This window comes from Nicotiana sylvestris, chromosome 12 (assembly GCF_000393655.2).
Source record: "Nicotiana sylvestris chromosome 12, ASM39365v2, whole genome shotgun sequence".
Taxonomy (NCBI): Eukaryota; Viridiplantae; Streptophyta; class Magnoliopsida; order Solanales; family Solanaceae; genus Nicotiana; species Nicotiana sylvestris.
The window spans coordinates 6323006-6348541 of NC_091068.1; the positions used below are offsets into that span (position 1 = coordinate 6323006).

General features: G+C 34.3%; 1 protein-coding gene, 1 long non-coding RNA gene and 1 other non-coding gene across 3 annotated transcripts; 1 reads left to right on the top strand and 2 right to left on the bottom strand.

The window, feature by feature from the left end:
- The first annotated feature begins 15044 nt into the window (after positions 1 to 15044).
- On the top strand, positions 15045 to 15116 carry TRNAW-CCA (transfer RNA tryptophan (anticodon CCA)). The gene has a single exon. It is a non-coding gene; the product is annotated as a tRNA-Trp (tRNA).
- A 460-nt stretch (positions 15117 to 15576) lies between these two features.
- Positions 15577 to 17167, bottom strand: LOC104239561 (uncharacterized). The gene is made up of 3 exons (XR_011404397.1): positions 17021 to 17167; positions 16826 to 16864; positions 15577 to 15824 (listed from the first exon to the last, which is right to left on the bottom strand). It is a non-coding gene; the product is annotated as an uncharacterized lncRNA (long non-coding RNA).
- Positions 17168 to 20246: 3079 nt separating this feature from the next.
- LOC104239562 (serine/threonine-protein kinase SAPK3-like) lies at positions 20247 to 24848 on the bottom strand. The gene is made up of 9 exons (XM_009794218.2): positions 24605 to 24848; positions 23885 to 23959; positions 23192 to 23293; positions 22933 to 22986; positions 22763 to 22855; positions 22582 to 22674; positions 21877 to 21981; positions 21502 to 21600; positions 20247 to 20742 (listed from the first exon to the last, which is right to left on the bottom strand). Exons 1-9 carry the CDS (start codon positions 24725 to 24727, stop codon positions 20476 to 20478), a joined length of 1011 nt encoding a protein of 336 aa, XP_009792520.1. The 5' UTR covers positions 24728 to 24848; the 3' UTR covers positions 20247 to 20475.
- Positions 24849 to 25536: the final 688 nt, after the last annotated feature.

Sequence of the window (25536 nt, forward strand, 5' to 3'; positions counted from 1 at the left end):
CATGTGTATGAACTTCCAGCATATTATGCTGGAACTCCAACACACGAAAAATTCTAGCATAATATACTGGAGATTAGAGCAACTGTGTATGAACTTTCAGCGTATTATGCTAGACCAGTATATTATACTGGAACTCCAGTGTATTATGCTGGAATATTTTTCGGATTTTGAATAGTGTTTTCGTTCAGATTTATCTTTACATAAAAAGTGGCTAAATTTCAATTACTTTTGAAACTGTGGCTATTTTTCAATTATCACTTGCGAATCTAGCTATTTTTGAATTTCTCCTATATTATCACTTTAGTCATGCCAGAAACTATTTATATTCACTCGTCGAATAAGTGTCAAATTTATTTTGCGCATAACATACAATATATATATATATATAAATTATATTTTTTCAATTATTTTTTTTAGAGCAATTATGCAGTGTCATTTTCCCCTTCTTTTAACTGATTTTCTCACATTATATTGAGTAAGGGATTGACTTTATTGACAAACACTGTCGATTTTTACGTACATATTAGTGAGAAGTGCTGAAGTGGTAGATGATATTTTATTGACTACTATTAGTAGCTTTATACCCTTATTATGGACCAACCTAGCCTTTTCTGTCTACATGTTCAAGAATGGACAATTTTTCATGGATGATGCACCGCACCTAATTTATAGACTTTCTAGTATCTTTTTCGTTTTTGTTTTATGGGGTGTCGGGTATTTCCGAGGACATGACTAACGATAGAAAGATGTGGAGGTGGTGGATTGATATTCTTGTATTCTTTTATTCCTAGTTATTTATAGTACTTGTTATATATAGGAGTGACAAATTGTCGGGTCGGGTCAGGTCGGATAAGGTTCGGGTTGAAACGGGTAATGCAAAAAACGGATAAATTATCTGACTCGTCCCATATTTAATACGGATAAAAAACGGGTTAATCGGCGGATAATATGAGTGATCATATTATCCATAACTTCTTGCATATGATCACTTTTGGGTTAGCTCCCTAACTTAAGGAATCCCCAATTTGATGTTTTACAAATGTAAAAGTTAGATTAATTGGTTATCCATTGGTTATCAATTTTCTGGATGGATAATATAGTTCTTATCCATATTTGATCCGTTTTTAAAAAGTTCATTATCCAACCCATTTTTTTAGTAAATAATATGGGTGGTTAAACTGTTTTCTTTTAACCATTTTGCCACACCTAGTTATATATGTCACTTGTTTTCATTATCTTATTATATTACTGATGTTATCAGTGGCGGATACAAGATTTTGAGTTCATGGGTGCTTAACTTTTTTTGACGTAAAATTACAACTAATACATCGTATAAGTATGAAACTATTTAAATATTGTGAGCACGTGATTTTTACTTCACAACAATTACTCCAAAAGAAATAAAAAACAAAGTAAAATAATTTTCCTTTACATGCAATTTTTGAGAATTTTTTGTGATATTTTATTAATTTTTTACATTTTTGTGCGTGCCTGTTTATTTTTTCTTAATTAATGAAAAATACAAAAAAATAATATATGTGCAGGTGCATTTAGTAATTAATTTTGCATTTTTAGAATTAATTAGTCAAATAAAAGGAAAATACAAAAAATAAATACCCTTAGGATTTAATTTTATAATTTGTGGGTTAAAACTTAAATCATAATTTATTTGGCAATGATCGGAAAATCATAAAAATAGGCATTTTGTATTTTTTATGTTTAACTGTGATTTTTGTACTTAACCTAATATTATTTAAGTTAATTTGGCGTTTTATAAGTTAGAATAGAATTTTAGGTTTTTAAATTTCGAAAATTAGTTTGAAAAAGAAAGAAAAAAAAATTAAAAGAAGAGAAGGAAATCGGACCAGGCCCAATAATCATCAGCCCAATTCAAACATCCATTTACCCGGTCCAATTGGCCCAAGCCTCATAGACGTCCCAAACGACGTCGTTCCGTCATGCCCCATCCTGATCGTTGATCTCACTTGATCAACGGTCCAGATCGTCCAACACTCACCCACATCCATTATCCGACCCTGACCCGTTACTAAACCGGACCGCCCCATCATTTCTTTTAAATCAGAGTCGTTGGATCCCATCACCCAACGACCCAGATTAAGGGATCAGTTTTTAATATGTCAAAGACCCCCCCTCCCCAAACCCCTTTACCCGTCTCATTTCTAAACACCCCCCCCCCCTTTCGTCTCTGAAAGAGACGAACCAAACGACCTCTGAACCCTAAGCGCCACCCATCCATCCCCTCACCGTAAACCCGGCGGCAACCACTCCGAATCCGACCAAAATAACACACCTGAACCGCCAAAGCACCCTCTTTCCAAAACCCTGAACCTTATTCTTCGAATCCTCGTAGAACCCTTCGAATATTGGATCGAAGATGAACCCTAAAATCCCAAAAATGGGCGAGTGGGGGTTATTGTGAACGGATTAGGTCCGTTTGGACTTTATTCTTGTGTTTTGCTAAAAGAAAACACACGAATAATGTCCGAGTGGACCAAAATTGGAGAGATGTGGAAAATTCAAGTTTGTTCTTGCTTAGATCGATTTCAGGTATTTCTGTTTCCATTTTCTTGTTTATTTTTAGTCGTTTGACGTCGTCTTGTTCTCCTACTACCCTTTCTTTCGATTTCTTTTTTCTTCACAGTTTCGCCGGTTCAGCCCGTATAATTAGGTCGATTGTTTGGTTGTTAGTATACGATTATCGACTATGAATCAATCGTATGTTAGTTAATCCGTTATGAATGTTAATCGATAGTTTAAACTTTACTGATTCTGATTTTTAGGTTGTGTTGAAATTTCTGTTTGCATTTTTTTTGTTTAAGAATTCGATTCGCTTTGCTGATGCTCGACTCATTAGTTAAGCTCACTGTTAATTGCTTTTGTCTGAGTTTGTTTAATCCTAATATGCTTACTGCTGAGTTTTAATGGATAATTGGATAGTTTTGAGTCAAGATCACATTGTGGTTGAAGTTCAGTCCAGAATTTAGGAAGTTGAATTGGTTATAGCTGCAGTTTTAATGTAGATTTCAAAGTTCAGTTTGGGATTTGAAAACCTAAAAAAGGTTTAGATTAAGTGGACTGCCAGTTGAGTATGTAGTGAACCATTAAATTAATGAATAATTTAATCTAAAGAGGGAAACTATAGTGCAAATACATCCTGGCTGACATCTTTAAAGGTGGGAAGTCAGATGTAGGATGAGTTTTAATAATAAAAGCTGAGAATGCACATGGAATAGGTAGTGAAACCTGTTGTGCAGTAGGATATGCATTACTTTTTGAACTTCAGGAGATTGTTAAATAAGAAAACCCATGCCTAGACAACAAAAGGTGGAAAGGACAGATTAGGAACTATACTTTAAGTCTGGGCAGCCTGTTTATTTTGAAGGGGGAGGGCTCCTCTTTTCAAAAAGGCCTATAAAAATCAAACAAGAGGAGACCCCTGAAAAGGAGAACTTCAGCCATAAAAGATTCCTATTGAAAAGTCTCTCTCACTTTTCTCAAAAAAAAATTGAAATCTGCATTTGACATTCAAATACACAAAAAATACAAAAAAAAAATTCAAAAAAAAAACCCTTCAAAACCAAACAAAAAAAGAAAAATATCAGAAAACTACAAAAATAGAGTATTGTTGCATTGAAGTATTAGATCAGTTGCAGGTTAATAGTTTCATTCTGATTCCTACTGATTCTAAGGTTCGAATTCGAGCTATTTTGGGTATTAGTCAAACTGTTTTGGGTAGTTTACTAGAAGAGGTAGTTCTGGGTGAAATTTCAAGTTTGCTGGGTTTTAATCGAGTCTAATTTGAGCATTCAGTTGGTCTTTTTCTCTCACTTCTGGGTCATCGAGGTTGTTCTAGAGTCGAATCTGACCCTGTGCTGCTTGAATTTGGGTTAGTGTGGCCTGCTAGTTACTGCTGCTGATACTTCATTCTCATTTTTCATATTTCCAGGTACACACTCGAATTAAGCTTTGGTGTAGCTTTGACTTGAAAGATGAAAATAGAAATATTCATGCCTTGGCCTCCACATCTGTGCTCATGTAGCTTACCTTGTACCTGTGTTTCAAAATAGATATTAGTTGATGTGTAATTACTTAATATAGCTTAGTTTCGATTGGTATTGGTTGGGATGGTATACTGTATAATTAGAATTGTTTTGGACCGTTAATGGACTATCTAGTTGCTGAACTTTGTTTAGTTAATAACTTTAATAACGTCATTTTGTGATTAGTTTAATTGAAAGCTTTAGCAACAGAATCAACTGGTTCTAGATCTGCATTTTGCAATTAATCATGAAACAGTCGAGTAGTGGACTAATTTCAATTCAATTGTAGTTAGTCTTGGATTGTCCTGGGCTGGCGTAATTGGAAATTTGTGTCAATACAACTACTTAGTATAGCTTTTAGTATGATTCAAGTTCATTTAGCATTAGATACCTTATTCATAGACAGTGAGTCATAATTTAATCTGTGCTTAAAGGAATCCATCAATAACTCACGTAGTTTGTTAGTTTAATAGCATGAAGTTGAGTTTTAACTTGGATTGCCAGGTTTATACAACTATATACGTTGTGAATTCAAAAGCACTAGATACATCTCATCTCTGAAATAATACACGCTGCATTTGCATGTTGAAAGGCCATCTCATCCCCACCCCTTTATAAATGAAATTAATGTTCATGTTTACCATATATGTGCACTGTTAAATGAATTGAATGGTTTGAGTGTCCATTGATTGAGGACTAGCGTACAATTTGATTTTAAAAAGTGTTATTTGGGCATAAAACACTGGCAGGCCTCGAAAATTGAAACCGTTGTCATGTTTCTGGGCTCACTATGGGCTCACACCGTCCAGCCCCCTTATGAACACAATATGGGCTGTCTTGAATGAGTTGCGAAAATGATATATTTTTATTTATTTAGTTATTGGGCCTGACTGATCTGAAATGGATTTATAAGGATTTGGCCCTTTCAAATAGGCAAAATAATTAGGGTTTCTTCTTTTTATTATTAGAGACAAATTAAATAGAAAATCGTAGTTTGCTTTAGGTTGGCCTTCAAAAATAAAAAAAAATGATGAGACGAGCCTCGCCAAATAATAAAAAAAAATACAAATTGCGGGGCCCTCAATAATTGGTCATAATAAAATACTTATAATTCGGAATGACCGTTTAGCGAATTTCACGGCCTTCCCCAAAAATAATAATACGCTAACCTCTTTAGGCGCGTTCTTAATAATATTACCTCCTTAAACTCGGGTGCACATTTATGTGACCCAAATCCAAATCTCAACAGAGTCGAAATGTGTCAACAACCATGGATGCATTGATTGCGACGTGGTTCGAGACGCATTTTCACGATGTTGCAATTCTATTAAAAATAATAATAATAAAAGCGGTTTAAAGTTTATAAAGTACATAAGTTATAACATGTATTAAAATCAGATATTTAGCCATTACAACAATTTAAGCGACCGTACTAGAACCACAGGATCCGGGGGTGCCTAACACCTTCCCTCAGGTCAACAAAATTCCTTACTTAGAATTTCTGGTTCGCAGACTTCATTTGGAAAGTCGAATATTTTCCTCGAATTGGGATTCAAGATAAACCGGTGACTTGGGACACCAAAAGCCAAATCTATCCCAAGTGGCGACTCTGAAATAAATAAATAATCCCATTTCGAATAATGTCACTTAAATTGGAAAAAACTCCCTTGTGCATTATCCTTCGGGGTAGGTGCGCAAAAAGGAGGTGTGACAGCTCTGGCGACTCTGCTGGGGAACCAAACCCAGAACTTCGGTTCAGGGTTCAAGAATTCGAGCTTAGAATAACTGTTATAGTTGGCTTGTTTTATCTGATTTTTACATGTTGAGCCTAATATGCTAAATGCCGCTTTTACCGCTTTGATATTGTTTGGACTGTATATAAATTGCTACGAAAACCTCCTCTCTCTGAGTCTTCTAAATCATCTGGGAAGTGTGCACTTCATGTGACTTCTTTTCTGTTAGAGTCTTATCCCAATTTTAGAACGAGGTTCGGACAAGTTGCAAAGCCGGTGAAGCTTCTGTATTCCCGGTACACTGCCCCTCTCGGCTCGAGCTGTCCGCTCGGGTAAGCCAGGTCTAGAACAATAAACCCAGGTTTTTAAACCTAGTATAATAAGCCTCCTGCCGGATCCCTAGTAGGAACGTTTGTTTGCATCATGTGCATTTGACTTTGGAGACTCAACACAGGGGTTGGGTCTGTCTAGGACAGGTGTACCCAAATGAAATAGACCATCTTGATGCATCTTACGTGCTACTTCCGCATCTGTTTGTTTCGGCTTGCATGTTGACCGGCTTCTAGAACAGAGGAAGAAAATTAAAAAAAATAATAAAAAAAATTAGAAAATAAAAAAAAATATAATAATAATAATATAGGAGTGAGAGGTAGGAAACTCTGCCGAAATTCCAAATGAGCCAAAGTTTTCAACTGCCATGTTCTGTTAAAACTGGCGAACTACGCGGGTCTGATTCTCACCGGATGTGAGATACGTAGGCAAACCTCATCGGTTCCGGCCCATAATTTTCAAAAAAAAAATCCAAAAATATTTTCCTTTACTTCCTCTCTAGAAAAGTCTTTTTTTTAAACCCCAATTTTCAAAAATCCAAAAACAAAATATTTTCCATTATTTGCTTCTTTAGAAACTAATTGTTTTAAAATATATATATATATATATATATATATATATATATATATATATATATATATATACAAAAATATTTTCTTTTACTGCTTCTTTAGACCCTAATTGTTTATATATATATATATATATATATATATATATATATATATATATATATATATATATATTCTTTTAATTTCTTCCAAATATCCAAAAAATATTTTCATTCTTCTTTCAAAATTGAAAAGAAAATTCAAAATTCAAAAATATTTCATTTAGAATCATTTCTTTCATAAGAAGGGACCAACTTCATTTTTGTAAAAGTAGCCCAAAAAGAACAATTTTTTTTTGTTTTGATTGTAAATAAGAAGGTGATGTCATTCTTGTCTAAAATAGTTGAATGTCCCCAAAAGGGCGCCAGAAGGTCGTTTTTGCAAGAACAACCACCTTTAGTAGTTTTTTTAAAGGTTTTGGCTGTTTAGCAAACACAGCCTTAAAATCTTCTTCCCCGAAGTGCTGAAAGGCCGTATTTGCAAAGCCGGATTCTTCATGAATTTTTTTTAAAATAAAAAATAAAAAAATAGTGATAACCTTTTCTTGAGTCCAAATGAGTCATAACCTTTTTAATTAAATCACCCTAATAAATGTGCAGGATGAGCACAGATGAAAACGAACCCTTCACAGCTCTTGAAGAGATCCCCTTACAGCTCCACATGTGATGGAATGACCTAGGGAAAGGTAGCCGAGGAACTGTGATAAAAGTTTTGGGTGGTCTTGTCGGACTTTTTAACATCAAGCCAAGATTGGACGTGATTGAAGCCTTGATACCTTTTTGGGATCCGACTCGCAATGTGTTTCGCTTTTCTGATTTTGAGCTCACACCCACGCTAGAGGAAATTGCGGGTTACACCGGCCTTAGCGGAAACTTTAGAAGTCGGTACCCGATGTCACCGAGACCAGTATCTCCTCACAAGTTTTTGGATATGTTGAGTATTAGCCGGGATATTCAGGATGGGAATTTATCTGGAGGGTTTTGCACTTTCCAGTTCCTGTACCAACGCTATGGAAATCCCCATGGTTTCGAAGCACCAAATACTAGTCTGACCCATGCCGGAAATAAAGATAAATGGGAGGCAAGACGGGGTTTGGTTTTTATAGTATCATTCCTGGGTTTTATAATATGTCCACGAAAAGACGACAACATAGAATTGGGCCTCGTGGGAATAGTGGATGTCGCAATCAAGAAAGCTAATGGCACATTAGTTCCCTTGATCTTATATGAGATTTACCGAGCTTTGACCATATGTCGAGAAGGGGGAAAATTCTTCCAAGACTGCAACTTACTACTACAACTGTGGATACTGGAACATCTCTGCCACCGCGTCGGGTATATGAACTACGGCATGACCGGTTTGGATTGCATCGAAGAATTTGAAAGCCGAGTGGTGGGGTTGAATTTCCAGAGGGTACCGAAGCTTGGTTTGCCCACTTGAGTTCTTTAACTTCGGATAAAATTGAGTGGATGTTCGGATGGCTCCCTGCCACCGAAGTCATACACATGTCAGCTAAAGTGTGTTACTTTCTCCTAATGGGCATCCAGAGCATCCAGCCATATACTCCTCACAGGGTTTTGCGTCAACTAGGAGGATTTCAAACTGTCCCCCATGACGAAGATTTGAGTGTACATGTCGTCGAATTGGGCCCAAAAGTTGTATTTCCAGAAGGAAGAGTTCTCCATGTTTGGAATGAGTGCAGATTTCTCGAATCCAAGACTATGGTGCGGGATCTAGCTAGAGGTGAGGTGGACCCCAATTATATGGTTTAGTTTGGCAAAAGATTTCAAATTCCTCGAGAGCCCGAGAGACCTGCTAAGAGACCTCATGCCCAACAATTCACTAATGACTCGCAGGAGCAGTGGGGCTGGTTGGCAAAAGAAGAAAGCTATAGGGCTAAGATAAGTAAATTAGAGGGACAAATCAGGGACCTCAAATTTGGCCACAGTATCCAAGCTGCCGCAGATGAAGGGGAAAAGAAAAAGCTAACTCAGGAAAACAAAGCTCTCAAAGCTCAAATCCATAAAATGAGAATAACTGCTAGAAACCCGGAAAGAAGCCAGACAGATGAAAGGCTTATAAGCGGTCTGAGAAAGAAAGTACTTGAGTGTCAAGATGACCTAGAAAAATCTGAGGCTAGTCTAGCAAAAGTCCGAGCACGATTGGCAGAGAATGCAGAAGGGAGGGCAGAGTTTGTGCGACAAATGAAAAGAAAATATGAGGGGACAATCGCCAATTTAAAGAGAAAGCTAATCACCCTTGAAAATGAGGCGAACAAACAGGCCAGGAATTTTAAAGCCGATAGGGAACATTGTTATGCTTTGATGGCCCAAATGGACGAAGATATGCAACAATTGCGGAATCAAAATCATCATGACACTCAAGTGTTGGAAGCCCGGAATCAGCAAATCGGGCGTTTACTTCACGAAAAGGGTATTGTCCGAGAGAGGGTTAAAGCCACTGCCGACTACATCGTCATGAAATACCATGCATGTGAGGATATGACTCAGACCACTTTCTTCGCTGCTATAATGACATTTGTCCGTCAGATAATGAGTGATTTGAAGCGGCTTCAAGGGGATCTTGCACGTAGGCCCGTGAGATCGAATGATGTCCCACGGGCCCCAGGAGTCGAATCATTGATGTATTCATGATTTTTCACTTATTGAGTCTGCATTTTGGAAATAATTTTTTTAGTCTGTTGGTAGTTTTAAAATTCCAAGAAAATGAGTAGTTTAAAGTCTTTTGTAATAGAAAGTTTAGGAGTTTTATTAATGAAAATTTGAAATTCCCAAAAAATTATTTCTTTATTTTTCGCACTTGTTTTTCTTGAACTACGTAATGATCTAATTCACGCGGCGTCGTGTAGGCAATCCTCATCGGATCCGGTCACGATTTTTGTAAATAACTCAAATAAGAGAGGGATGTGAAAAAGAGAGCCAAAGAAAAACCAAAAGAAAAACGAAAAAAAGGGCAAGGAAAGAGAGGAAAGAAAAGAGTGGAAAAAGGGAATAAGAGGAGAAGTACAAAAGCCAAAAGTGGAAAGAAAAAGAAAATTGGGAAAATAAGCAGAGCCGGGATGAAGCATGCAGCCGTTGCGAAACATGTAGAAATACATTTAATTGTATAGGTGCATCACACCCCAACGTGCGATTTCCTATGTATTAATTGCTTCAGACTAACTGGTTTGTTGTCTACTATTGTAAAGGTTCTATAGTAAGGTGGTTGATTTTGTGGTAGTCTGGCTTCACATTCATACTTCACAAGGTCAAAAGGAAGCGTTGAAATGTCTTCTCCTCTGCCAACATTTCCTATTCTAGAGGATAGTACGATCTCGGCCATCATAACTTCTGAGTCAGCAACGGCTGAGGAAAATAGAATTTTGCGTCTCTGTACGATGGAAATGTGGGACGCTTGGGCCAATGGAAAAGAACCGCCAAGTGCGATCCCTGGATTCCCTGAGCTTTTTCCCAGGGCAAGTGGGACCTCCAACATCCCCATAAGTTATCCAAATACCCCACTAGAATATCCTACCATTTCAGCCCACTTTGTTGGAACACCTTCTGAGTCTCGCCCCAGGTGTTAGCTTCAAGTGCAGCTTCAAACATATTCACCGAGCCACCTTTGCATTTTTTTTGTTTAAGAATTCGATTCGCTTTGCTGATGCTCGACTCATTAGTTAAGCTCACTGTTAATTGCTTTTGTCTGAGTTTGTTTAATCCTAATATGCTTACTGCTGAGTTTTAATGCATAATTGGATAGTTTTGAGTCAAGATCACACTGTGGTTGAAGTTCAGTCCAGAATTTAGGAAGTTGAATTGGTTATAGCTGCAGTTTTAATGTAGATTTCAGAGTTTAGTTTGGGATTTGAAAACCTAAAAAAGGTTTAGATTAAGTGGACTGCCAGTTGAGTATGTAGTGAACCATTAAATTAATGAATAATTTAATTAAAAGAGGGAATCTATAGTGCAAATACATCGTGGCTGACATCTTTAAAGGTGGGAAGTCAGATGTAGGATGAGTTTTAATAATAAAAGCTGAGAATGCACATGGCATAGGTAGTGAAACCTGTTGTACAGTAGGATATGCATTACTTTTTAAACTTCAGGAGATTGTTAAATAAGAAAACCCATGCCTAGACAACAAAAGGTGGAAAGGACAGATTAGGAACTATACTTTAAGTCTGGGCAGCCTATTTATTTTGAAGGGGGAGGGCTCCTCTTTTCAAAAAGGCCTATAAAAATCAAACAAGAGGAGACCCCTGAAAAGGAGAACTTCAGCCATAAAATATTCCTATTGAAAAGTCTCTCTCACTTTTCTCAAAAAAAATTTGAAATCTGCATTTGACATTCAAATACACAAAAAATACAAAAAAACAATTTAAAAAAAAAACCTTCAAAACCAAACAAAAAAAGAAAATTCTCAAAAAACTACAAAAATAGAGTACTGTTGCATTGAAGTATTAGATAAGTTGTAGGTTAATTGTTTCATTCTGATTCCTACTGATTCTAAGGTTCGAATTCGAGCTATTTTGGGTATTAGTCAAACTGTTTTGGGTAGTTTACTGGCAGAGGTAGTTCTGGGTGAAATTTCAAGTTTGCTGGGTTTTAATCGATTCTAATTTGAGCATTCAGTTGGTCTTCTTCTCTCACTTCTGGGTCATCGAGGTTGTTCTAGAGTCGAATCTGACCCTGTGCTGCTTGAATTTGGGTTAGTGTGGCATGCTAGTTACTGCTGCTGATACTTCATTCTCATTTTTCATATTTCCAGGTACACACTCGAATTAAGCTTTGATGTAGCTTTGACTTGAAAGATGAAAATAGAAATATTCATGCCTTGGCCTCCACATCTGTGCTCATGTAGCTTACCCTGTACCTGTGTTTCAAAATAGATATTAGTTGATGGGTAATTACTTAATATAACTTAATTTCGATTGGTATTGGTTGGGATGGTATACTGTATAATTAGAATTGTTTTGGACCGTTAATGGACTATCTAGTTGCTGAACTTTGTTTAGTTAATAGCCTTAATAACGTCATTTTGTGATTAGTTTAATTGAAAGCTTTAGCAACAGAATCAACTGGTTCTAGATCTGCATTTTGAAATTAATCATTAAACAGTCGAGTAGTGGACTAATTTCAATTCATTTGTAGTTAGTCTTGGACTGTCCTGGGCTGGAGTAATTGGAAATTTGTGTCAATACAACTGCTTAGTATAGCTTTTAGTATGATTCAAGTTCATTTAGCATTGGATACCTTATTCATAGACAGTGAGTCATAATTTAATATGTGCTTAAAGGAATACATCAATAACTCACGTAGTTTGTTAGTTTAACAACATGAAGTTGAGTTTTAACTTGGATTGCCGGGTTTATACAACTATATACGTTGTGAATTCAAAAGCACTAGATACATCTCATCTCTGAAATAATACACGCTGCATTTGCATGTTGAAAGTCCATCTCATCCCCACCCCTTTATAAATGAAATTAATGTTCACGTTTACCATATATGTGCACTATTAAATGAATTGAATGGTCTGAGTGTCCATTGATTGAGGACTAACATACAATTTGATTTAAAAAAGGGCTATTTGGGCATAAAACACTGGCATGCCTCGAAAATTGAAACCGTTGTCATGTTTCTGGGCTCACTATGGGCTCAAACCGTCCAGCCCCCTTATGAACACAATATGGGCTGTCTTGAACGAGTTGCTAAAATTATATATTTTTATTTATTTAGTTATTGGGCCTGGCTGATCTGAAATGGATTTATAAGGATTTGACCCTTTCAAATAGGCTAAATAATTAGGGTTTCTTCTTTTATTATTAGAGACAAATTAAATAGAAAATCGTAGTTTGCTTTAGGTTGGCCTTCAAAAATAAAAAAAAATGATGAGACGAGCCTCGCCAAATAATAAAAAAAAATACAAATTGCGGGGCCCTCAATAATTGGTCATAATAAAATACTTAGAATTCGGAATGGCCGTTTAGCGAATTTTATAGCCTTCCCCAAAAATAATAATACGCTAGCCTCTTTAGGCGCGTTCTTAATAATATTATCTCCTTAAACTCGGATGCACATTTATGTGACCCAAATCCAAATCTCAACGGAGTCAAAATGTGTCAACAACCACGGGTGCATTGATTGCGACGTGGTTCGAGACGCGTTTTCACGACGTTGCAATTCTATTAAAAATAATAATAAAAGCGATTTAAAGTTAATAAAGTACATAAGTTATAACATGTATTAAAATCAGATATTTAGCCATTACAACAATTTAAGCGACCGTGCTAGAATCACGGGATCCGGGGGTGCCTAACACCTTCCCTCGGGTCAACAGAATTCCTTACTTAGAATTTTTGGTTCGCAGACTTCATTTGGAAAGTCGAATATTTTTCTCGAATTGGGATTCAAGATAAACTGGTGACTTGGGATACCAACAGCCAAATCTATCCCAAGTGGCGACTCTGAGATAAATAAATAATCCCATTTCGAATAATGTCACTTAAATTAGAAAAAACTCCCTTGTGCATTATCCTTCGGGGTAGGTGCGCAAAAAGGAGGTGTGACAAATATGGAGAAAAAAAAATTAATGAGAAAACTATAGTACCTATATGAACAACGCCCTAAATATGTGATGAGTAATACAATTTACGGTTCTGGAGGAATTCTTGATTTTTAAAAGAAAGTTAAAAAAAAAAGAATAAAAGGTAATTGGAGCAAGTAACAAAAGAAAGTTAAAAAAAAAGGTAAAACAAAGTTAGAACCAAAAGAATAAAAGTAGTAGTATTTGATAAACAAAAGTCGCCAGAAAAAACTTAAAGAGCAAAATAGAGACCTGATAATTGGAGCAAAAGAAAGTTAGTGCTTGATAAATGGAGGAAAAAGTCTAGCTAGGAGCGTGAGATTCGATCTCTCGACTATAGACTTTTAGAGCCCTTCAACACCCATCATAACCAAAGTACCCACCAAGTCTTTTGTTATTTGGGTGCTTGCTATTTTATTATATCCCTTTTATTAAATTCTCTATATAATTATACGTGTTCGGGGTCGAGGTTAATGGGTGCCCGAACACCCAATTTTTTATATGTAGATCCGCCCCTGGATGTTATTGTTTGTTGCTTTATTTTTATCGGTCCTTAAGCCAAGGGTGCATCGAAAATAACCTCTCTGCCTTTATAGGATAGGGATAAGACTGCGTACACATGACCCTTCCCACATATGAAATTAAGCTGGGTTTGACGTTGTTGTTATTGGGTGTCGGGTATTTGCTTTGAGGCCTGACTTATTCGGATTCGTATTACGTAAACAAATTAAAGGGAAAACGTCTCATATCAGAATTTTTTCTATTCCCGAAATCTTGTGTTATCCATTATTACAAACGTGTAAATTGTAATGTTATTGTAGGAATCTTTAATTTTAGTTCGTGAAAATGCCACAAAATCATCTAACCTCACAAAAATGCTTTTAGATGTATTTTCTTGAAAGTTTTTTGTCTATCAAGATAAAATCTTTTCTTGTACTGCATGTTGGAGATATAGTCAAATCTTTCTATAACAGCCTCGTTTGTTCTGGATATTTTGGTTGTTATAGCGAAATATTATTATAGATAACATATATTATTACATAATATAAAAGTTGGTTTCGAAAAAAGCTTAGCTTTTATAGTAAAGTGTTGTTATATAGGAATGCTATTATAGAGAGTTTGAATGTATTTATTTTGAAGGCCTATGGTTCGAAGAATTCTCAATAATTCATTTTTCTATGGAAAAATGAAATGATAATACATATTACCCTATATGGTACTTCTTCCCGTTAGAATAATACAGGTTCGTTAATGATGATTAAATTGGTATATTTTCATAATTAAAGACATCATATTTGAGTCTATCAAATTTTACTACCTAAGATCCATTTCCGATGTTATTAAATTTGTTTAGCTACAAGATATTATTTTTTCATACTCTATAACTATTTGTCAGCAATCAAGAATAGAAAAGACGAACTATCAATAAAAATATTAATGCTTCCGATGCCTTAATTTCAAACAAGTGAAGTCGGGTGTATGAATTTTCACTAACCATATTTCTTCACTCAAACTCATTTTAGGTCAAAATTATACAACATAAAAATAAATATATTAGAATTTTTCTACTAATATAAAAGTTTCTAATGTGGCTAAAAGACTCTCATTAAAATTTCATTTTTTAATTGGATTTATTTTATTTGAAATTTATAACAAAAGTCAATGAAAGAATAAGATATTTGTTTTGTCGATTTATTAAATTGAGATGTAGCTAATAAACATCCGGATCCGTGGCGCAATGGTAGCGCGTCTGACTCCAGATCAGAAGGTTGCGTGTTCGATTCACGTCGGGTTATTATTATTATTATTATTATTATTATTATTATTATTATTATTATTATTATTATTATTATTATTATTATTATTATTATTATTATTATTATTATTATTATTATTATTATTATTATTATTATTATTATTATTATTATTATTATTATTATTATTATTATTATTATTATTATTATATTTTTTAGCTATTGCTTTCACTGGTTCGGACGTGAATAAAGCAGGGAAAAACTGGAAAATTTTGGATTTTTTCGCCTTGTATCTAAAATTCACTATCCTATTAGCTTATGTTTTAGAGTTATAACATGTTTTATTTTGAGTGATTCAAGCAAAACTCTCATGTGAAAAAATTTGCAGAATCTTGTGATTAGATTAGTTTTATTTTTCGTGTATATAAGTTCTATGCATTGACAACTTAAAATTTTTTTTACAGTAGTAGGTCATTTAAAAGACAAATATTAATCGGCAACATTAAGAAAAATGGAAAGCAATCTTATATAATAGGTGAAAATACGTCGATACATTAATAACTTAAACTCATATTATATTCTCCTCTCTGATTTAATTCCAACTGAAGAACCATCTATATATTAATACATTAGTACTAATCATAAACAGCTTAGAGGATTAAAACTTAATTATTAACTAAAGTAGGAGAAGAAACACCAAGCAGCAAGCCAATTAAGCTGACTATATTCCTTATGGTGGTGTGGTAATACCTGCAAATTTAGAGCAAGTAGTTAACAACAAAAGAAAAAATAAACGAATTTCAGCTACAACAATTATAGTCAATCAAATTATCGAGAACTTTTCAAGAAACATGCAAAATCTTGGCGTAACTAATAAAATTGTTGTCATGTGACCAAGAGGTCACGGGTTCGAGCCGTAAAAATAGTCTCTTACAGAATTACATGGTAAAACTGCATATAATAGATCTTTGTGGTCTGGCTCTTCCCCCGACCCCACACATAACGGAAGCTTAGTGACCAAACTTTTTTTTTTAGCTATTGAAGGACTTCTTAGAATATCAAAGTAAAACTGAGCAATATTTAATCTTTACTTGTTGTAACAGTAACATTAAATCCTTAATTCTATTCGAAGATCTCAAAATTAGGCTCTAGTTCAAGGAAAAGCGCAAAATTCCATTTCCATAAATAATTGAATTCCATATATATATATATATATATATATATATATATATATATTTAACTAACATGGATGAGATCATCTATAATGATTGATAGATAAATGAGAGACTTTCTCAAGATTCTAATTTATCCAATAAAATAACAATAATAAATCTCACACTTAGGATTTAAAGAGGGGGGAAAGTGTACGCAGACCTTACCATATCCTATGAAGGTAGAGAGACTGTTTCCGATAGACTCTCAGCTCAATAAAGAAAATATATAAAATAAGCAGAAATAAAAAGTAGTAACAACGGAAGATAAGAAATAACAAGACAAATATGGAGATATGAGGCTAAGAAACAAATAAATACACAAAACAATTGCAAAATAAGATGATAAAATAGCAGAAGCAAAAGAAACAACATAATAGTAAAAGAAACCTACAGATAAGAAGATACTAAATCTAACTCATCCCCTCGAGATTAACTTTATACATACAAAATATATACTGATTAAGTCGAAACATATATTTAAATCCTGAATTCATCTCTAACAGAAGCGAGACGAAACAGAAAAAAAGATTAACTTACTTCCACACTTGAATTTTCGAGGGACTCTTCGACCACAACCTTCAACAAGACGAATAGCACGATTGATATCAATAAGAGCAGCCAATTTGGGAGTAATAACACTACAAACACATTCAATATGAGTAACCCTAACACGTTCACAACACATAGGAGAAGGAAGTTTTCCATACAAAACAGGTTTACAAGAATTTATACCAATTCGTCTCTCTTCTTTACATGCTGTTTCACTCAATTTTGCACTTGCCATAATTTTCAATTCTAAATTATTCAACAAAAATAGGACCAATAATATGGCCATTAACATAACCCATGATTTTCCCATTTCACTTTCCACACTCTATATTCCCTATAACCATAAAGTTCCAACTCTCCTATCCTTTTTATAGTAGTTGGTTTGAACTTATGAGTTTAACTTTTAACAGTAAAATTATACTATCACGTCATTTAAAAGATAACTACATATAATTGTTCATAATACGTGAAAATGGTTACCTGGAAAATAAAGTAGATAACCTGCAAAAATTGGTTAAATTATATTAATAATTAATTTTTTTAAGCTATATAGGCTGACAATATAAAAAAGTGAAAATAGCACGGACTAGTCAGTTTTCGGGCTGAAATTTAAAAAATAGTCAGCGTTTGTAAAGTCATTAAAAAATAGTCACTATTTTGCTGAAACACGGAAAGTTCCAGTATAATATGCTGGATTATGAAGCTCCTGCGTATAAACTTCCAACATATTATGTTGGAACTCCAGCACACGTTGATAGTCTAGTTTGATGGAAAGACCATGATCTCACGTACCCCATATTTTAGGCAATAAATTTGCCCTTGTATATACCAACAATTTAAAGAATTTTTATACTATGACGTAATTTTATATGTTGTAACAAGTACCTAATTATATTTTCTTGAGATTATAAATTCTACTTATTACAGACAATTATCTGAAGTTATTTTTTAAATGGCCTAAGAGGGTATGGTTTAGGAAATTTCCCTCTTGTTAGAGCTGGATGCACTTAATATCTTCCCCTTTTGTTATTTATTTGACTTTAAGAAAGCACGACTTGTTCTTCCATATATACAGGGCGGATGTAATGTGCTAGTTATGAGTTTAATTGAACTCATAATTTTTAACGCGGAATAAAAATTCATGTACAAAAATTTATTAAAACTATAAAAATAGTAGATTTGAACCCATAATTTAAAAAATATAATGGGTTCAATTTTAAAAACCTTAAAATTAGAACTCATAGAGTTTAAATACTGGATCCGCGTACGTGTATAAATAATCATTTTAGAGATAGGTATTACAAATTCAAAGCATTAACGTAAAAAACAGAATAGCTCTAGTGTAGTCGGTGAGTACGGATTCCGCGTGCCAAACACTTTGTGGGACACTACTTGTTTTTCCTTTTCTTTTTCCGGGAAAAAAATGAATTTTTTTTTTGAAAATTTAAGAGTTTATTAGTCTGATCAAGAGTGGACTTCGATGTTAAAGGACTCTGATTGGTATTCCGAGTCTTTGAATATGTTCATATACGTCAAATCTCGTTATAATAGTCTCGTTTGTTCCAATATTTTTGAATGTTATAGTTAGAGGCGGATGTATAGGTTAGTTTATGGGGCACGTGAACCCATGATCTCTCCGGCAAATTAGATATTTTATGTATGTTTTTTCTAGAATTATTCCAATACTATTTGTTGGCACCCATGCTCCACAAAGCCTGAATGGTGCACTTGGTTGAATATTGAGTTATTTACCCAAAGGAACAAAGATCAATTCCCACTTAGTATTTTTTTTCCTTTTCTTTAGTGGTGCACCTATATTTTAAAAATCCTAGATCCGCATCTGGTTATAGCGAAGTGTTGTTATAGAGAATATATATTATAACTTAACATAAAAATAGGTTTCGGAAGCTTGACTTTTATAGTGAAGTGTTGTTATACAGTCATACCTCTCTATACAGCCTCGTTTGTTCCGAATATTTTTGGATGTTATAGCGAAGTGCTGTTATAGAGAGCATATATTATAACATAACATAAAAATTGGTTCCAAAAAAGCTTGGCTTTTATAGTAAAGTGTTGTTACATAGTGATGATGTTATAGAAAGGTTTGACTGTAGTTAGATTAAGCTTGTGTGGAAAGTTTGATTGCAATCAGAGGTATTTAAGTATAATTCGAGCGCTTGATTGGAAGTATAAAATCAAGCATAAAAGTTTATGAACTTAAGAGAGTTTCTAAGCCCAAAGAGCAATACTTGTTCCGTTTCAAAAAGAATGAACGGGTTTGGGGTATGAAGGTCAAATTTATTCAATTTTGGTCTCCGTTCGGACAACAATTTCCTTAAAATATTTAAATAAAAAAAATAAGATAATCAGAAACTACATATATTTCCTACAAATTAAATTATAAGTTTTTCTAGTGAGAAATATTTTAAAAACATATTAAAAAAGTTATGATGAATAAAAATGTTGTTTTTGACTCCACAAACAGCACTAATGTCAGGTAACTTCAAGTAGATAAAGTAGCACTACTAGAAATTCGGTCAAACTTGACTGTGCCAAATTGATTTTTTCGGCAATTTATTTTTTGGCCGCTTGTGAAATTTTATTGATTGACCGAAATCGGTCAGAAATTACGATCGGCTTCTATCGCTACTTATTACCGACCAACCTAATTTCGACGAATTAAAGTCGATCGGAAATCAATCCGATTTTTCCAGTTTGAGTCATTTTTCTAGTAGTGATATACTTTCTCGTTGACTTGGGAAGTTTCGTTTTTTTTTATTTTCTATGTAAAAGAAGTAGATGTCAAGCAAGTGATGAAGACAAACAGGAATAATTGCTTCTTGTTGACTATTATTTATAACCTACAACGTTTGATTTCAAGAACACTTTGGAGTCGTTTGGTAGGGTGTATAAGAATAATATTGCATAGGGTATATTAGTAATGTTGGTCTAGTAATGTTGAGATTAGTTATGCTAGGATTATTTTTTATCGAAACGGTTTTGTGTATTAAAGGTTTTGAAAGGGTAATTCTATCTTTATACATGCTTATCCATATATTAAAAATCATGGTCAGTGGCAGAGCCAAAATTTTCACGAAAGGATGTTAAATATAAAAATTAGATATACCGTAAAAGTTAAGGGAAGTCAACATATAGTAAATATATATGGAACAAAAAGAATTATCTACCAATAAATGTAATTTTCGGGTGAAAGAGTATTGATTGACACCCCTCCGCCACTGGCCATGGTTTACTATATATAAAAATAAAACGGAAAATACTACCAAACACGGTATTAGTAATACTAAAGCTAAAACATATATCGTTTTCCCTAATAAAATCCTACCAAACGAACCCAGTGAAACATGGGATTAATGACTTAAGTGAAGTATGGATTTCAATCTTTGACAATTGACATTATTGAATAATCAAGCCGTTATATTTGAAAAGTTTTATCAAGTAGTAATAAAGATCATTCAATCAACAATAGTAAATCCCATATTTACTAGTCATACTCAATTTATTAATCCATGTGACCTTCAGATACTACTTCTACAACAACAACAACGTCTTTATTCCGGTCAATTCGGGATCAACTATATGAATTCTCGATATTTCATATCGTTCTATTTTTAAACTCACTCTCTATGAGGATCCAAAAAATCGTCGCTTGTGTCAATTTCAGACTCGAGGTCACCCTCCGTGCCATCGACGTCTGTTGGCACGTCGGGTTTTGACACTTCTCCGGGGGTCTTAGCCTCTTGTATTATCCGCAATATTTCTTCCATGCGTTGCTGTGGTTGATCTGAAATTTCTTCAAATCTTGAATTTTCACAATCCATAAGGTCTTTTGACAGATTCTTTAGGAACCAGGAATGTTGCTTTATTTCTGGAATGGTGATCCTCTGTACATTGAAAATTGAAATGTTTTTAAAAGCTAATTTAAGCAAAGCCAAATCAATAGCACAATGTGTGTACAATCATTTGTTGTCAAAAGCAGAGACGGATTCAGGATTTGAACTTTATGAAATCGAGTTGGAATTCTAGCACAACTCATTTGATGTACTAGGTTCGAATATATTATTTGTACTTCTTTAGTGAACTTTTAACATATACCAACTCGTACATTAAGTCTGCCCTTGTCCAACTTACGACTGTCAGTGACCCTCTACCTATTGCATAGGTCCGCCTCTGCCCAATACGAATAGTTCTAGCCCCAAATAACTATGCAAAACAAAGAGAACTTACTTCTCATGTGATATGATATTCAATGAAACAACAACTACTACTACTATTACGTCTTAATCCAGTGGTGGAGACACCCTTTAGCAAGGGAAGCCATCCGACACTACGTAAAAAAAAATCATTTTGTGATATGAAGTAAAGCCTTAAAATCACGACATCCAAAACTAAACTGCTTAAACACCGAATTATGACAATAAGACGATACTGCTTGCCCAAATGTTGTGAAAGCCACTACTTATTCCAAAGCAAGTCGGGTGTTGTATGACTCTTAACCATCCATGTCGCTTCATTTAAACTCATCTTATTCCAATATTATATATGATATTCAACGAAGCGTTATTGATTACAAACAACCTAATTTATGAATCTTTCACTAAAACCTTGTACACATTTGACATATTTCAAGAAAAGAGAGTTACCTTGGAGGGGTTTGCGACAAAAATTCCAGAGATGAGGTTTCTACATTCAGCAGATATTCTTACATAATCTGGTATAGAGTACTGAGCATTCTTTATTCTCTGAAAAAGAAAAAGAAAGGATAAATCCTTAAGCTGCTAAATGACACAACAATTATATACAGTCAGACCTCTTTGATCTATAAAATAAAAGCCAAGTTTTTCTCGAACCGATTTTTTATGTTACGTTATAATATATGTCATCTATGACAACATTTCACTAAAGCATCCAAAAAATATCGAAATAAACGCGGCTGTTATAGAAAGATTTGACTGTATCAGTTAACAGAATATTAAAACATCAGTTGAGAACTCAAATCAAAAACTTCATAAACTAACCTCAATGGTTTTACGAAAATTTCTTGGATCTTCAGGATCTTCAAAAGGGTATGCTCCTACTAACATCACATATAGTGTCACCCCACATGACCACACATCTGCAATCTGTAAAATATAGAACTTTCAAATGAACAGAATGTTCCTAGTGAATTAAACAGTGGCGGATGTAGCTTATTAGCTACGGATTCAACTGAACTTGACATTTTCGACATGTAACATGTATATAAGAGCAGCCTGGTGCACTAAGCTCCCCTATATGCAGGGTCCGGAGAAGGGTCGGATCGCACGGGTCTGCCTTAACCTGCATTTTTGCAAGAGGTTGTTTCCACCGCTCGAACCCGTGACCTCCTGGTCACATGGCAGCAACTTTACCAGTTACACCAAAGCTCTCCTTCAGATACGGAACATGTATATACGTGTTGAAAACGTGAATGTAACGTGTATGAGTTGTTCTCTTCTTATATAGAACTTTCAAATGAGCATAATGTCCCCAGTGAAACAGTGGCAGATGTAGCTTATTAGTTTCGGATTCAACTAAACCCGATATTTTCAATACGAAACATGTATATGCATGTGAAAAATGTGAGTGTAACAAGAATGAGTTGTTCTCTTCTTATATGGTAAAGGCAGTCAGTCTTCGACTGTTAAGTTAAACTCAAGGTTCATTTTTTTTTTCCTGTAATAATCTAAAAAGAGTATTCGTACCTTCCCATCATATTCCTTCCGCGAGAGGACCTCAGGTGCAATATAAGCCGGTGTTCCAACAGCCGACTTGGGTTGTGAATGCAACAAACCAGACTATATGACAAAGAAAATGTATAGTTACTGCCTATTATCTTACTAAAGAAAAGATTAGCGACGAATTTCGTAACAGAAAATAAGAAACCTTGGAATAACCAAAATCGCATATTTTTACACGTGGCGTTGGACTTCCATCAAGGAGTGTATTCTCCAACTTCAAATCCCTGTGACAAATTTCCTAAAGAAAAAAAAAACTCATGAAAAAAAATAACAAACATAACAAAATTCGAAAGTACTTCAATTTATGAATTTTACCATTGAATGACAGTAACTAACTCCAGATATTAGCTGTTGGAAGAAGAAGCGAGCCTGTTTTTTTGAAAAAACAAGAATGAAGATTAGTACTATAAAAACAACACAATGGGATCCCACAAATAAAGTCTGGGGAGGGTAATATGTACGTAGACCTTACCCCTACCCTGGATGGCAGAGAGGCTGTTTAGATAGATAGTACTATTAACATTTTCATATTTTTTATACAGAAATAATATAAGGAATTTAAGATCTTTATAACCTCATCTTCACTAAATCTACCAGCACTGCATATTTTAGCAAAAAGTTCACCACCTGCTGCATATTCCATAACAATTGCTAAATGTGTTGGAGTTAACAAAACCTGCAACAAAAGCGCGCACGTTCAATAACCATACGTGAAATTAACAACGACGCAAATGGCTCCTCACAAGTGGGGTCTGGGGAGCGAAATGTGTATGCAAACCTTATCCCTACCTTAGGAAAGTAGAGAGGTTATTTCCGATAGACGCTCGACTCAGTTTAGTATTAAAAAAAATGCATTTGCATAAGTAACGGTCAAATTTGCCCAAGTACTATCTGAATTTGAGCAACTTTGTCCTCCGTTGGACTTTTGACCTAATATTACCCCACCTTATAAAAGTTTTGTTATTGCCCTTGATTCTTTTGGAGCTCGAACCTAAGTGATAATTTTAAACTATAGTCAAAAGTTGAGGGGTAAATAAAATCCTTTTTTCTCGAAGAATTTGGACACATGGAGTCCATCCATTTCACGTTTCAGCTCAAGTAATGATAATGGTCAATACAAGACGATTTGCTAATAACAAGGATATAAATTGACCAAAATTTTAAAGGATAGCAAAATTAAACAATTTGGAATAGTACAAGGGAAGATTTGGACATTTTCGTTTTAATAAAATCAAGTATTCATAGCAATAGAAGAGTAGGTATTTACCTCTTTAAATCTGACAATATTGGGATGCTTTAATGATCTATGATTTATAATTTCCCTCTGAACATTCTCATCAATCTGAAATAAGAAAAAGAATCTGTATCTGTTTAAAAAGTTTAACATAATAATTAGTACAAATAAATAACAACTCTCCTAATAAGTGGTTGTGTGTGTGTGTGTGGGGGGGGGGGGGATAGCTAAAGGTATTTTTCCACTTGCAAAGTTCAAGTGTGATCAAAATCCTCTTCTCCCTTTATAATACCTCAGATTGTAAACATGTAATAATCAAACTTAATACAACCTACATTTGGTCATTTGAAAGAGCAAATGGCACAAATTTCAATCTTAACCAGACACCAGTACAAGAGTACAGTAGAAAGATCAATCGAGTAAGAGTCCGCTTGGTTTAGCTGATTGGAAGTAGCGGATAAATATTAAGTGCTCAAAAACGTTTTTACATGCGGAAAAAAAGGAGCAGTCCGATACATAAAGCATCCGACATTCACGCAGGATCCGAAAAAGGGTCGAAGCCCTAACGGTGTAATGTAAACAGCCTAGCAAGCATTAGTACACATTTACATGTAGAAATTGATGTTATAAATATGCGCTTACGATGTTTAAATAGAAGTGTTGAAACAGATAATAACACAATAAATTCAGTACTTCCCCAAACAAGGGGAAAATCATTGAATTAGAAGCAAAATACTTAATAAGGAAAATTACCTTTTGTCCTCTTTCAATATATTTGACAGCAACAAGTTCCTTTGTTTTCTTGTCTTTGACAAGTCTAGCCACCCCAAAATGCCCAGAACCAAGTTTTTTCAATGGCTCATACCTCTCCTCCATTTTTCAACTCGACTCAAAATCAGCAAATAAAACAATTTTGATAGTTTGAAATGAAAAATCACTCACAAAAGACCTTTTTCTTTAACAAAGCAACTAGACTTCTTGACCAATTCCAGTTAAATGACTTTACTCAACTCTCTTTTATATATGATGAAAATTGTTTTGAAATATTAAAACAACCTTGAGAATACATGAACATTTGTATATATAATATTAAAGGACACTTATAATACTAATTATTAAGGGGTTGGCTTCAAACTTCAAAGTTCATTCAAATTATGAAGACATTTTCTTGAAAAGATTCTGTATTGTTTGTCTAGTTTAAGATTGTAATAAATGGTTGTCGGATAACCTTTTTAGTTTTCAGTATTGTTTAAGATTCCAAACGATTTGAAGTTTCATGTACTAACGATGTAAAAGTTATTTATATAATCAAGTTACTTGTAAAACAATTACGTAAATCTCTAAGATAAACAATATACTCTCTCCGGTTTCAATTTAGATGAGCTAGTTTGACTCGGTACGGAATTTAAGAAAAAAAGGAATAACTTTTGAAATTTGTGGTCTTAAAAGTTTAAGGGGTAAAAGCTTTATGGGGTCACGACATTTGTGTGGTTATAAAAGCTTCTCATTAAGGGTAAAATGAAGAGTTTAAAGTTGAATTATTTCCAAATTTAGAAATGTGTCATTTATTTTGAAATAGACTAAAGGAAAGTACCTCACCTACTTTGAAATGGAGAGAATAGTATTTAATAATCTGATCGATAAAAACAAAAACTACCTTGCTATCATAATTTAAGTATACAAAT